General features: G+C 34.8%; 2 protein-coding genes across 2 annotated transcripts; both read left to right on the top strand.

Annotated features, from left to right (window-relative positions):
• Positions 1 to 581: 581 nt before the first annotated feature.
• On the top strand, positions 582 to 2,860 carry LOC117793293. The gene is made up of 2 exons (XM_034633581.1): positions 582 to 951; positions 1,926 to 2,860. The coding sequence occupies exons 1-2, from the start codon at positions 829 to 831 to the stop codon at positions 2,661 to 2,663; spliced, it is 861 nt and encodes a 286-aa protein (XP_034489472.1). The 5' UTR covers positions 582 to 828; the 3' UTR covers positions 2,664 to 2,860.
• Positions 2,861 to 5,513: 2,653 nt separating this feature from the next.
• Positions 5,514 to 11,632, top strand: LOC117793564 (sialin). Its single transcript, XM_034633917.1, has 2 exons — positions 5,514 to 6,060; positions 8,644 to 11,632. The coding sequence occupies exons 1-2, from the start codon at positions 5,892 to 5,894 to the stop codon at positions 10,164 to 10,166; spliced, it is 1,692 nt and encodes a 563-aa protein (XP_034489808.1). The 5' UTR covers positions 5,514 to 5,891; the 3' UTR covers positions 10,167 to 11,632.
• The last annotated feature ends 165 nt before the right edge of the window (positions 11,633 to 11,797 follow it).

Here is an 11,797-nt window from a genome sequence, read left to right as displayed (position 1 = left end):
AAAACCTGAGAATTGCTATTAGTCGACAATATGGCTACTTTAAAAATATATTCAGCTACGTTTTGCTATTAGTCTTTTTTCTAAAACTATGCAGCTATTTTTTCTATAAGAAGCACTGAAAGGGTTGTTAATGTAATTTTTTATATCGATATATCGATAGATATTTTTGGGCGATAATATATTTACGGTCATTTCATTAAGCACTGCGCGCCAAACTGTTTTGTTAATTAAAGCTGATATATTTAAAGAAATGATAGCATTGATTTAACATAAAAAATTCAATCAAAGTACTCATCAGAAGATAATTCATAATTTTATGATTGTAAAATACATATATATTAAAAATATTGTTTGTCAAGGTAAAAAAACAAATAACAAAATTATAAAGAAAGAACTACTTAAGGAATAAGCAAAGATTCTGGTCCAAAAAATTTACTTATTTAGTTTATTTTAAATATGTTCGATAATATATCGGTATATCGATGCTTTTTATTTACATGTCAAACTATATATCGATATATGATAACACTTCAAATGAAATAAAATTCTAGTGGTTCTTTATACAAATTTTAAATCTATTATTTAAATACACTCCACATTGTTCGACATTTCAAATGTACAACATTTAAGTAGAAAAACATAAAAAAATTTAAAAATATTTAATACTAATTGTTGACGATTGGGCAACGCTGTGTCCACTTTTATCAACTGCTGCGCGATCAACGTGCATGTGTGTAAGAAAGAGAGAGGAAGAACAAAGACTGATAACACGAGCATCTGTGTGAACGAGAACCATTGTGAACCACTTTGCGAAAAATCGTGTAAGACATGGTCGATAATCTGACGGAGGAGCAGCGAGCAAATCTACCCAATAATCCCATGTTACCAACACCAGTGATCACCTACGGCATGGTTCACAAGCTGGAATGCAAGCAGGATCGCAAAGTGGCCGTAAGTTAATTGAAATTCCTAATTTTTTTTTTGTTTTCCGCCCGGTAGGCCAAGGTAACAAGGGGCATATAAGTTTGTGGCATGTTTGTAACTGGTAGAAAAAAAATGGGCATAACTTTTAAACCGCAGAAGATAGCATTAAAATTCAACGCAGATTTAACAAATAATTTGTAAATTTAAATAAATAACTAAACAAAATATATTAATTAATAAAGAAAAACCAAAAAGTGGTCAACAATTCAATGCTACAGCTTATTGGACCCACCTAACATAATTATTTAACAAAAAAATTATAGAAAATATTCCCTATTATTAACTGTTTTAATTTTTTTTGTTAAAAAATAATTTAAATTTTATTATTTTCCTAAAAAATCGCCCTTAAATTAATTATTTTAGAGTGAACCTATTCACTATTATAGTATTCTAAGTTTTTGTTGGACAATAATGGAAATATTGTCGTTTTCTTAAGAAAAATGCTTGCAAAATAATTATTTAAGAAAAATTGGGGAGTATATTCATTATTATCATAAAAATGCGCTTAGAATATACTTACTTTAGGGGGAGAAAAAATAGTGAACTTGTTTACTTTTATTAACTATTTTAATTTTATTTTTTTCATAAATATTTGAAATTTTGTCATTTTTGTAAGAATTCTTGGTCCGTAAACCCCAGTAACACAATATTAAGTTAAAAAAAAATATTTAGAGATATAATATTTGCATAATATATTTGCATTCAATTGTAACAAGCCATATTTCCTATATAAATAGCTAGTAGAGTAGCTATACAAATACCGAGTCTTTCACAGTCGAGCACACTCGACTGCAGCTTTAACCTTTGCCATTGACAAAGCACATGTCTTAGGGGTATCGAAATTTGATTGTATGCCGGGTCTCTCACAGTCGAGCACACTCGAGTGTAACGTTTAGCAAATCACATGGCTTATCTGTTATCTGTTATCTATAATCTTTTAGCTGCCGACTGTTATCGATGAGGGAAGCGCTTCACTGGCCGCTGGCGAACCGAAAGCCACCAAGGATGAAAAGCAGGTGAAATACGCCTGGAATTCACCCAGTTTGATGATTGTCTTCGATGGCGGTGATTTGAACTCGGCCTTGCATCATTTGGTTGCCTCGTTGCACAATCCGTTTGCGGAGAATGCCGTTGCCACACTCTTAATCCAGGAGAGTGTGCGTGAACCGTTGCTCAATCGTCTGGTGGAGCAATTGCAGCAATTGAATAGCCAGGTGGCCAATCATCCCAACTATGTGCGCACCTTGGCCAAATTGCAAAAGTTGAAGGCCGAAACGATTGTGGGCAACCCAAAGACAGTGCCACCAAATGCCACGCCCATGTTGGTCAGCGACTTGACGCACAACTTTCTGGGCGATGGTCCAACGGGAGTCATCACCTTGCACACGTTCCGCACGCCCAAGGAGGCCACCCAGGTGAACCTGAAGGAGACACTGGAATACAGTTCGATCAGCATTTGGAATGAGAAACTGGCCAGTGCCTATGAGGTGTGTGCTCTGCTCAAGGATAGCACCTTCATGATCAACTGCTTCAACGTGGACTTGTCGCCCATCAAGGCTGCCTTTGAGGCCAACCAGAATGATGTGAAGATCGTCAAGGGTTATCACTATGAGACCTTGACCATCAATCAACAGCGCAAGATCATTGTCTTTGCCGTTGGCACCATTTTTGCCAATTAAAGGACTTGCAGCATGGAAGGATGCATGGAATGACCAACCTCAAGGTGCTTTTAAGAGATGCCAATATCTCTGCATTATAATGAATTTATATATCGAACTGTATACTGTTCATATTCCATATGTAGTCCGTTTTGTCTGAACTGTTTCTTTTTTTTAATACTCCACTTGATTGTTTTCAATACACAATGTTTAAGCCGCAAAATGTTTATATTATTACCTCAGGAGGTGCATTTTTAAGATTCAAATATCTCTATATTATATAGAATTTATATATAGATCTGTATACTGCTCCTTTTCCATATGTAGTCCGTTTTGTCTGAACTGCTTATTTTTTTTAATCCTCCACTTTATTAATTTCAATACACAATGTTTAAGCCGAAAAATGTTTCTATTATTACCTCAAGGTGCTTTTCTGAGTTGCTAATACCTCTACAATTAAAGGAATTTACATATAGATATATATCCTGTTCATATTCCAAATCAAGTCCGTTTTCTTATTCTTTTCTTAACATACTTTTTTTAAATACTCCAATATATATTTTTAAATACGTGATGTTTATGCTGAAAAATGTATCTGTTATTTTCCCAAGTCTCTTTTCTGCGATGCTAATATCTTTATAATCAAAAGGAAAAGAAATAAATCTATATTCCTTTCATATTCCATATCAAGTACGATTTCTTATAGTCAGTTGAATTTTTTAAAAACTCTATTATATTTTCAACCATATACAGGAAAAATGTATCTAATATTACTTCAAGGTGCTTTTGTTAGTTTGCAAATTTCTCTACAGTTTTTATATAGATCTATATTCAGTTAATGGGCCGATTGTCCATCCTTAGAACTATTTTTTAAGTACTTCATATTATTGTTTGCAAAACACGATTTTGAAGCTGTAGATATGTATATCTATTATTACCTCAAGATGCATTTATGAGCTGAAAATATCTCTACAATATAATGATAGTTATGTACACATTTATACCCTGTTTATATTCTGTATTTAGTCAGTTTTCTTATACTTTGTTTTAAACACTTTTTTTTCAAAAAATTCCATTTAATTGTCTTTAATACGCAATTTTTAAGCCGATAGATGTCTCTCTAATAACTGACCCAGTTTTTGCGCAGTGTATTTGTCAAGTTGAAGGTCAGTTCTATTCCTGCATGCAACAGGAAATCTCTGTCATGCGCCTTATCTTAGTCTCAGTCTCTCTTTCTCTCTTTCTTCCTCTCAAAGCAGTGGGTGTGTGTCTTTTTAGAATTCCGAGTGGGTTCATTACCCTCACCAAAAATAATAATAATATAGGGGCTTCATGCAATATTATCTTACCGCTTTGTTTGATTAACAATATCTTCCTAATTGACTGAAATGATGACTCAATATACAATATGAAATTCTTGTTTATTATATCTAGAACAAGTATTACTAATTTAATTATAGAATAAACTTGCGTATTAGCTGATTTGTAACTGTTTGCATTATCTCACAACTGTAGAAATTGTTCAACAATTTTTAAACTAGTTTTGAGAGTTTGTCCTAAACCTGTTTGCTAAAATTTCATAATTTCACACAAAATGTCAAAGATTGAAGTTATTTTTTTCTTTTTTTAATAGATTATAACACTGTTTTAGTCTTCAGTAGAATTATCTATTAAACTTCCACCATACTATATCGATTTGTATTTTTTTTTTTTGTTATCTTTCTACATAGATAGTACTGGGCCTACATATAATTTTTTTCTTATGTAGAGCGCAATTAGAACTTAATGAATCAACAGGTATTGCAGTGTATAAGATAAGACACAAGCTCCTATATTTGCTAGACTTGCTTAAGTGATAAACCTTGGGTAAATATTGAGAAAAATATTACAGAAAAAGCATTGCGCTTAAGTCAAATCAAATAATAAAAAAATTCTTTTATCATATTTAAATACTCGTAGAATTTAAAATTCTCTAGTTGAATTAAAGTCAGAACATTTCTTAAAGATATTTAATATTATTGAATTCTTAGTTTTTATCTTAAAACATTTTTAATAACTTGACTAAGCTTACTTTATAGATAATATATTAATCTATTAAGTTAAAGCAATCATTGAGGTTATGCACATATATCAAGCCAAATTCAGTTAAAAGTTAGACAGTTTTTAATATTTGAAATTTTTGAAATAATTAAATTTAAATTGAATAAGTCTATGCTAGTCTGTGCTGTTTAATAAAATGGAAACAGTTATTTTTTAAATTGATTTGTGATTAAATCAGACTATGTACTTATGTAAGATATATTTAAAAAACTTTTTCAAATCTATTCAGCATAAATTCAATAAGAAAAAGGGTAGCAGAAATAATTTATATTGAATGTTCTATTGACTGTATAAAATAGAGTTATAGGGTATACAGAACTCGTTATATTTATAAAATTATAACTTTGCTGCCCCTTTTTCAAGCGCAAACATAAAGTGTGCAAATACGTATGTATGTACAGATATATCTGTACATATAATATCTATATACACACAATGTGGGAACTTTAACTAAAACTGAACAATGCTCATTTGTAATTTACAATTCAGCTAAACACATCGCCTTCTCTCTCTCTCTACATCCCATTCAATACTGCTCGTTCAATGACGCAGAAGAGAGCGCCATTCACTCGCCCTTGTTGTTGTTGTTCTTTTTGTTATTATTATTATTGTTGCTCTACTTTCACAAGCAAAGTCAAAGTTTGTGCTCAGTGAGGAAGAGCGCAAAAGCACACACCACTAGAAAGAAAATTGAGAGAGCGCACAATCAAGTGAGCGAGAGAGTGACTGGTTAAAGCTTCAACAATAGCAAAAGCAAAAACAACAACAACAACACAGTTACATGGCATTTTTGGCTGTTTAGACGTGGTTGTTGTTATTGTTATTGCTGCTCTCCGTTGGCGTCGCTGTCAGAAACTACGACGCTTCAGTCGCTGCCTGCTCCAGCTGTTGGTGAGTTGTCTTTTGGGTCTGCGTCATTGTTGTTGCTGTTGCTGCTGCTGCTGCTTTTTGTTGTTAGTAGGAAAAGAAAAAAAATATATATAAACGTTAGCAAAAAAAAAGAGAAAATGTGCTGACAATTGCACAAGAATTAAACAAGAAGTCTGTGGAAATAAAAGCAACAATCCCCAATTGGATATCTGCATATTGGATATTGGAATTAGAACGTGATTTGGAGCTGGAGTCTTTTAACTTATTGGAGCTGCCCAAATGCCGCCACAAAGATGGACGGACGAGACGCGCGACGCCAGCTGTTATTACGGTAATCTCATACGCTCCTCCTCCGATGCCGATGACGTTGACGATGACACGGAAGCGGACGCGGATGCCGATGATGAACGGGGGGCGTTTTGCAGCGGCAATCGCCCATTGATAGCAGGTAAGCAATGGAATCCAATTGGAAGCGTTATAGATCCCAACTAGTATTCGAATACAGTAAAATTATCAATTAATCCAACTAATATTTGATTTCTAATACAATGACATAAGAAATTAATGCAACTAATAATTGAATTAGACACTTTATAGCTCCAACTAATATTATTATCTAATGGGATTAGCGAGAAATCCAGCTTATTGATTCCAATTTCTAGAGCCCACAAATATTTGACTCCAATTAGAATATATAGAGCCAGCATTAGTTGTAATCTAATTAAAATAGTAACAGTAAATAAATAAATAGATAATAGTCAATAAATGCAAATCGTATAAAATATATAAAGTATAATTCAATTGGCTATCCAATTGTCCACTAATTTTACAATCCAATTGGATATGTGGTGTCTTTAACTAATACTAATAATACTAATACTAATGCAACTAAAATTTTAATTTGATGGAATTGTTGTTACATATATTTTACTGATGGTAACTAAAATACTACAATATTAATCCAACTGATATTTTACTCCAATTGGAATTACAAATTGATCAGATGATTCTAATCATATAATTGGAAATGTTACTAATAGTTATTAATATGCAGATATTAATTATTATACTAATATGCAAATATACTAATTATGTCAATTCAACTATTAATGCAAATCCAACTGATATTGCACACCAATTGGAATGGTTACTGGTATAACAAACACTTTCCAAGTGAATCCATTTGAAACAATTTTTTTAATCCAACTGGAGCTGTTTTTACTGATATTAAACACCAATTGGTATTTTTGTTAATCCAACTGCAAATCAAATTCAATTGTTAATTTAACCCTTCCGTAAATCCGATTGAAACTGTTGTTGTTCCGTTCAATAGTCAATTGGAATTATTGTTAATAAATAACTAATAATATTTACTAATATGCTAATAGTCATACTGAAAGTTGAATTGGAATTTGTGTTTAAACAGCTAATATTTGAATCGAATTGGAGTCTATGTTTATTCAGCTAATATTTACCAATATGCTAATATATATATATATATATATATATATATATGTGTGTAATAGATTATAATAATACGTTATGGCAATTGCAGTTAATCCAAATAATATTAAACCCAATTGTGTTAATATAACAAATACTTAATTTTTAAAGTGTTTTTTAATCTTTAAATTCGTCTGATGTTGTTAAACCAACTTTAAACGTAAAATATAAAATAATCCAACTAATATTTAAAGTCAGTTAAAACAAGTTGGTAATTTATCTAATATGCACTCCTAATTTATATATATCCAACTGAAATTGTTGTTAATCCAACTGTTATTGAATTGTTTTTAATCTGCAACTTGAATTGAATTTAAGCAACTAATAATTGAATCCAATTGTCAATTCAATTAATATTCACATCCATTTGAACGTATTTTAAATCCAAACTATTTTACTCCAAATGGAATTGCAAAAGCAACTTATAACTAAATCCAATTGGTCAATAAAATGCTGACTGACTGACAAAACGGTAAGACCAAGAAGGCTGAAATTTTGACACAACATAGCTGAGACAAATTCATCGGCTTTTTGCAAAATTCGTAGTGAAATGTCAACTCAAAATTGAATGTTTGCTTGTTAATCCAATTGCTATTAATATTTGGCCACTATTAAAAGTTATGTATTAAAATGTAGATGTACTTAATTTGTAAATCCAATTGGAAATGTTTTTAGAAACCAACTTGTATCATTTCTGGCATTTACTGGAATAGTTCAGTTGGACTCAGTATGTACATCTATATATATTGTATAAAACTGTTTGTCCTGACTCACTGATTGACTGACTGACTGATATTTGTGCTGCCCAAACGGTAAGACGAAGAAGGCTGAAATTTTGACACAACATAGCTGAGACAAATTCATTGTGCAAAAGGTTAACTCAAAATTAATCCAATTGGTATTTGATACCAATTGTACTATGTTATTTATCCAATTATAGATTCACTTAATTTGTAAATCCAATTGGGAATGTTTTTAAAATCCAATTTGTATCTTTTCTGGCATTTACTGGCACAGTTCAGTTGGTCCAAGTATGTAAATCTATATATATTGTATAAATCTGTTTGTCCTGACTTACTGGCTGAGACAAATTCATTGTGCAAAAAGGTCAACTCAAAATTAATCCAATTGATATTTGATACAAATTGTAATATGTTATGTATCCAATTGTAGATGTACTTCATTTGTAAATCCAATAGGAAATGTTTTTAAAATCCCATTTGTATCTTTTCTGGCATTTACTGGCATAGTTCAGTTGGACTTAGCATATACATCTACATATATTGTAAAAACTGTTTGTTCTGACTCACTGATTGGCTGACTGACTGATATTTGTGCTGCCCAAACGGTAAGACGAAGAAGGCTGAAATTTTGACACAACATAGCTGAGACGAAATTCATTGTGCAAAATTAATCCAATTGGTATTTGATACAAATTGTAATATGTTATGTATCCAATTGTAGTTGTACTTAATTTGTAAATCCAATTGGGAATTTTTTTAAGAACCAACTTGTATCTTTTCTGCAGCTAATGACAATGCTGGCTCGGATTCTAGGGATGATTGGCTGCAAACGCGTCACATTTTTGGCCTAATGGGATTCTTTGGATTCGCGGTTGTCTATGCCATGCGCGTGAATCTCTCGGTGGCCATTGTGGCCATGGTCAACCAGACAGCCATTCCACACACCAACAGCTCCGTTATGGCCAACGACACTTGTCCTGTGCCAACGCCCAACAACAACAATCAGTCAGTGTCGGAATTCTGGAAACGTTCGGTGCCCGCTGAGGGTGAATTTGTGTGGGATGAGGCGACTCAGGGACTTGTGCTGGGCAGCTTCTTCTATGGCTATGTGCTGACCCAGGTGCCAGGTGGTCGCATGGCTGAACTGGTGGGCGGTAAACGTATCTATGGCTATGGTGTGCTGATAACGGCCATCTTTACACTGCTGACGCCATTGGCGGCTCACTGGGATCTGCCGCTGCTGGTGCTGGTGCGCATTCTGGAGGGGATGGGCGAGGGTGTCACATATCCGGCGATGCATGCGATGTTGGCCCATTGGATACCGCCGCTGGAGCGCAATAAATTTGCGGCCATCGTTTATGCGGGCTCGAATATTGGCACGGTGATATCGATGCCATTGACGGGTTGGCTGTGCTCCCAGCGCTTTCTGGGCGGCTGGCCATCGGCATTCTATATCTTTGGACTGCTGGGCATTGTGTGGTTTGGCTGTTGGATGTATCTGGTGTATGATCGACCCAGTGAACATCCGCGCATCTCCCGCAAGGAGCGTGCCTACATAGAACGTGCACTGCAGTTGCCCACGGAGCTGGAGGAGCCGGCAACAGTTGAGCAATCCACAGAGCATATACCCTGGAGTTGCATCTTGACCAGCGTGCCACTTTGGGCCATACTCCTTACACAATGCGGCCAGAGTTGGGCATTCTACACACAACTGACCGAACTGCCCACCTATATGAGCAACATACTCCACTTTGACATACAATCGAATGCTCTACTCAATGCCATACCCTATCTAACGTCCTGGTTCATGGGCATTGCCTGTTCCGCTCTAGCGGATTGGATGCTAGCCAAGCGCTACATCAGTCAACTCAATTCCTATAAGTTGTGGAACACCATATCGTCGGTGGTGCCGTCATTGGGTCTCATTGGCATCATCTATGTGGGCTGCGATTGGATTTGGGTCACGTTTATGCTCGCTGGTGTCGGCTCCTTTGGTGGCGCTGTCTATGCCGGCAATCAGATGAATCACATTGCCCTGAGTCCCCGTTTTGCGGGCACTATGTATGGCATTACCAATTCGGCGGCAAATATCTGCGGTTTCCTGGCGCCCTATGTCATTGGTCTGATCATCAATCATCGCGAGACTTTGACCCAATGGCACATTGTCTTCTGGCTGGCTGTTATACTCAATATTGTCGGCAACTTTATCTATCTGATCTTTGCCCGTGCGGACGAACAATCCTGGTCACTGAGACGACATCCAACAACACCAACAACAACAACAACCCGTCGTTCTTTGCGCATCTAATCGGAGTTACAACTACTCCAAGTACCTATGGCTACAGCACAGAGTTAACATGTGAATCCCCAGTTTTTTTTTTTTTTTTTTAGTGCATAAGCATGTGTGATAATTCCGTGTGGAATGATTTCTTAAGTTCCCCTCGTTTCCAGCAGATGTTGATACGCAGTATTCCTAAGAGAGAGATCGCAGGCACAATACTATACTCTATACATATGTACAAAGATTCCAGTGAGCTTCCAGCGGCTTCCAGTTAATTTTTGCAGTTTTCAAAACTGTATTCACTGTACCAAAGTTATGCAGTACACGCGGCTTCCAGTGACCTTACCATAGCTTATTACGACCTTCCAGTGGCTCTCACTTCCACTGACCTTCCAGTGGCTTTCCATTCTAGCAGTGTTAATGCAAACTCAAATTATTTCTACTTTTCAGTGTGTCTATTAATTCTTGTTAAGCTTAAAGATTATACTCGCTTCCGGGTGACTTCCAGTGATCTTCCACTAGCTTTCCAATGGCTTTCCATTTTAGCAGTGTTAATTCAAACTCGAGTACTAGTTACTTTTCAGTGTATTTGTTAGTTTCTTAAGTTTAAAGATTTATCTCACATTCTGGTGCCTTCCAGTGGCCTTCCAATGGCGTTCCAATAATTTTTCATAGCCGCAGTGTTAATTTAAAAATTGAATACAACTTAATTCCCAAGGTAACTACAAGTTTCTTAAGCTTAGAGATTGAACTTACTTCCAGGCGACTTCCAGTAGCCCTTCCACTGACTTTCCAGTGGCTTGCCGCTCTAGTAGTGTTAATTCAAAATTGAATTATACTTAATTTGCAAGGTATCTATAAGTTTCTTTAGCTTAGAGATTAAACTTACTTCCAGGCGACTTCCAGTAGACCTTCCACGAATATTTCAGCTTATATTTAGTGTTTAATTAAACACCCATCACTTTAAGAGAACTTTCATAGCCCTTCTAGCGGTTTCCAGTCAACTAGCACTGACTTTCCAATGGCTATGAGTTTCCAATACAATTCCCATACATTGTTAACTGTACCAATTGTTATAAACATACATAGATATATAATAGGCCTGGACACTAGTTGTGTCCTTGGGTGCGATATCGCTTTTAACTACGGACTGTGTTTTGCTAGGCGTTTTTATACCAATATATATTCGTTATACGATATATGATATACGACATATATATATATACTATATACGATACAACACATATGATACAAACTAGGGTCTTACATGGACCGGACCTATCATAGCTTTAGTGCCGGCACCTAGCGGTTGCCCAACGAAACTTTACAAATGATATACTATATACATGAAACATATATCCAGATATATAATAATATATATATATATATATATATATACACAAACATATTGTACCATACATATAAGCTACATAAACATCTGATGTAACTATGCAACAATAAAATCGCACAAACATATCGGAAAATAATTAAAATTTTGACTTTCAATGCGCTTTTTGTCTGAAATCATGAATCTCATGGCATTAACGATTACGATAAGACTAGAATCTAGGTATTTTAAGACATACTTTTAGTTGATAAAAACATCGGATACAAAATTGGAACACTTCATAAAGTTAAGACCAATTACAAATTATAAT

The sequence above is a fragment of the Drosophila innubila genome, chromosome X (genome assembly GCF_004354385.1).
Source record: "Drosophila innubila isolate TH190305 chromosome X, UK_Dinn_1.0, whole genome shotgun sequence".
Lineage (NCBI taxonomy): Eukaryota > Metazoa > Arthropoda > Insecta > Diptera > Drosophilidae > Drosophila > Drosophila innubila.
Note: the sequence above shows the minus strand (reverse complement) of the source record. Positions and strands in the feature narration are given on the sequence as shown.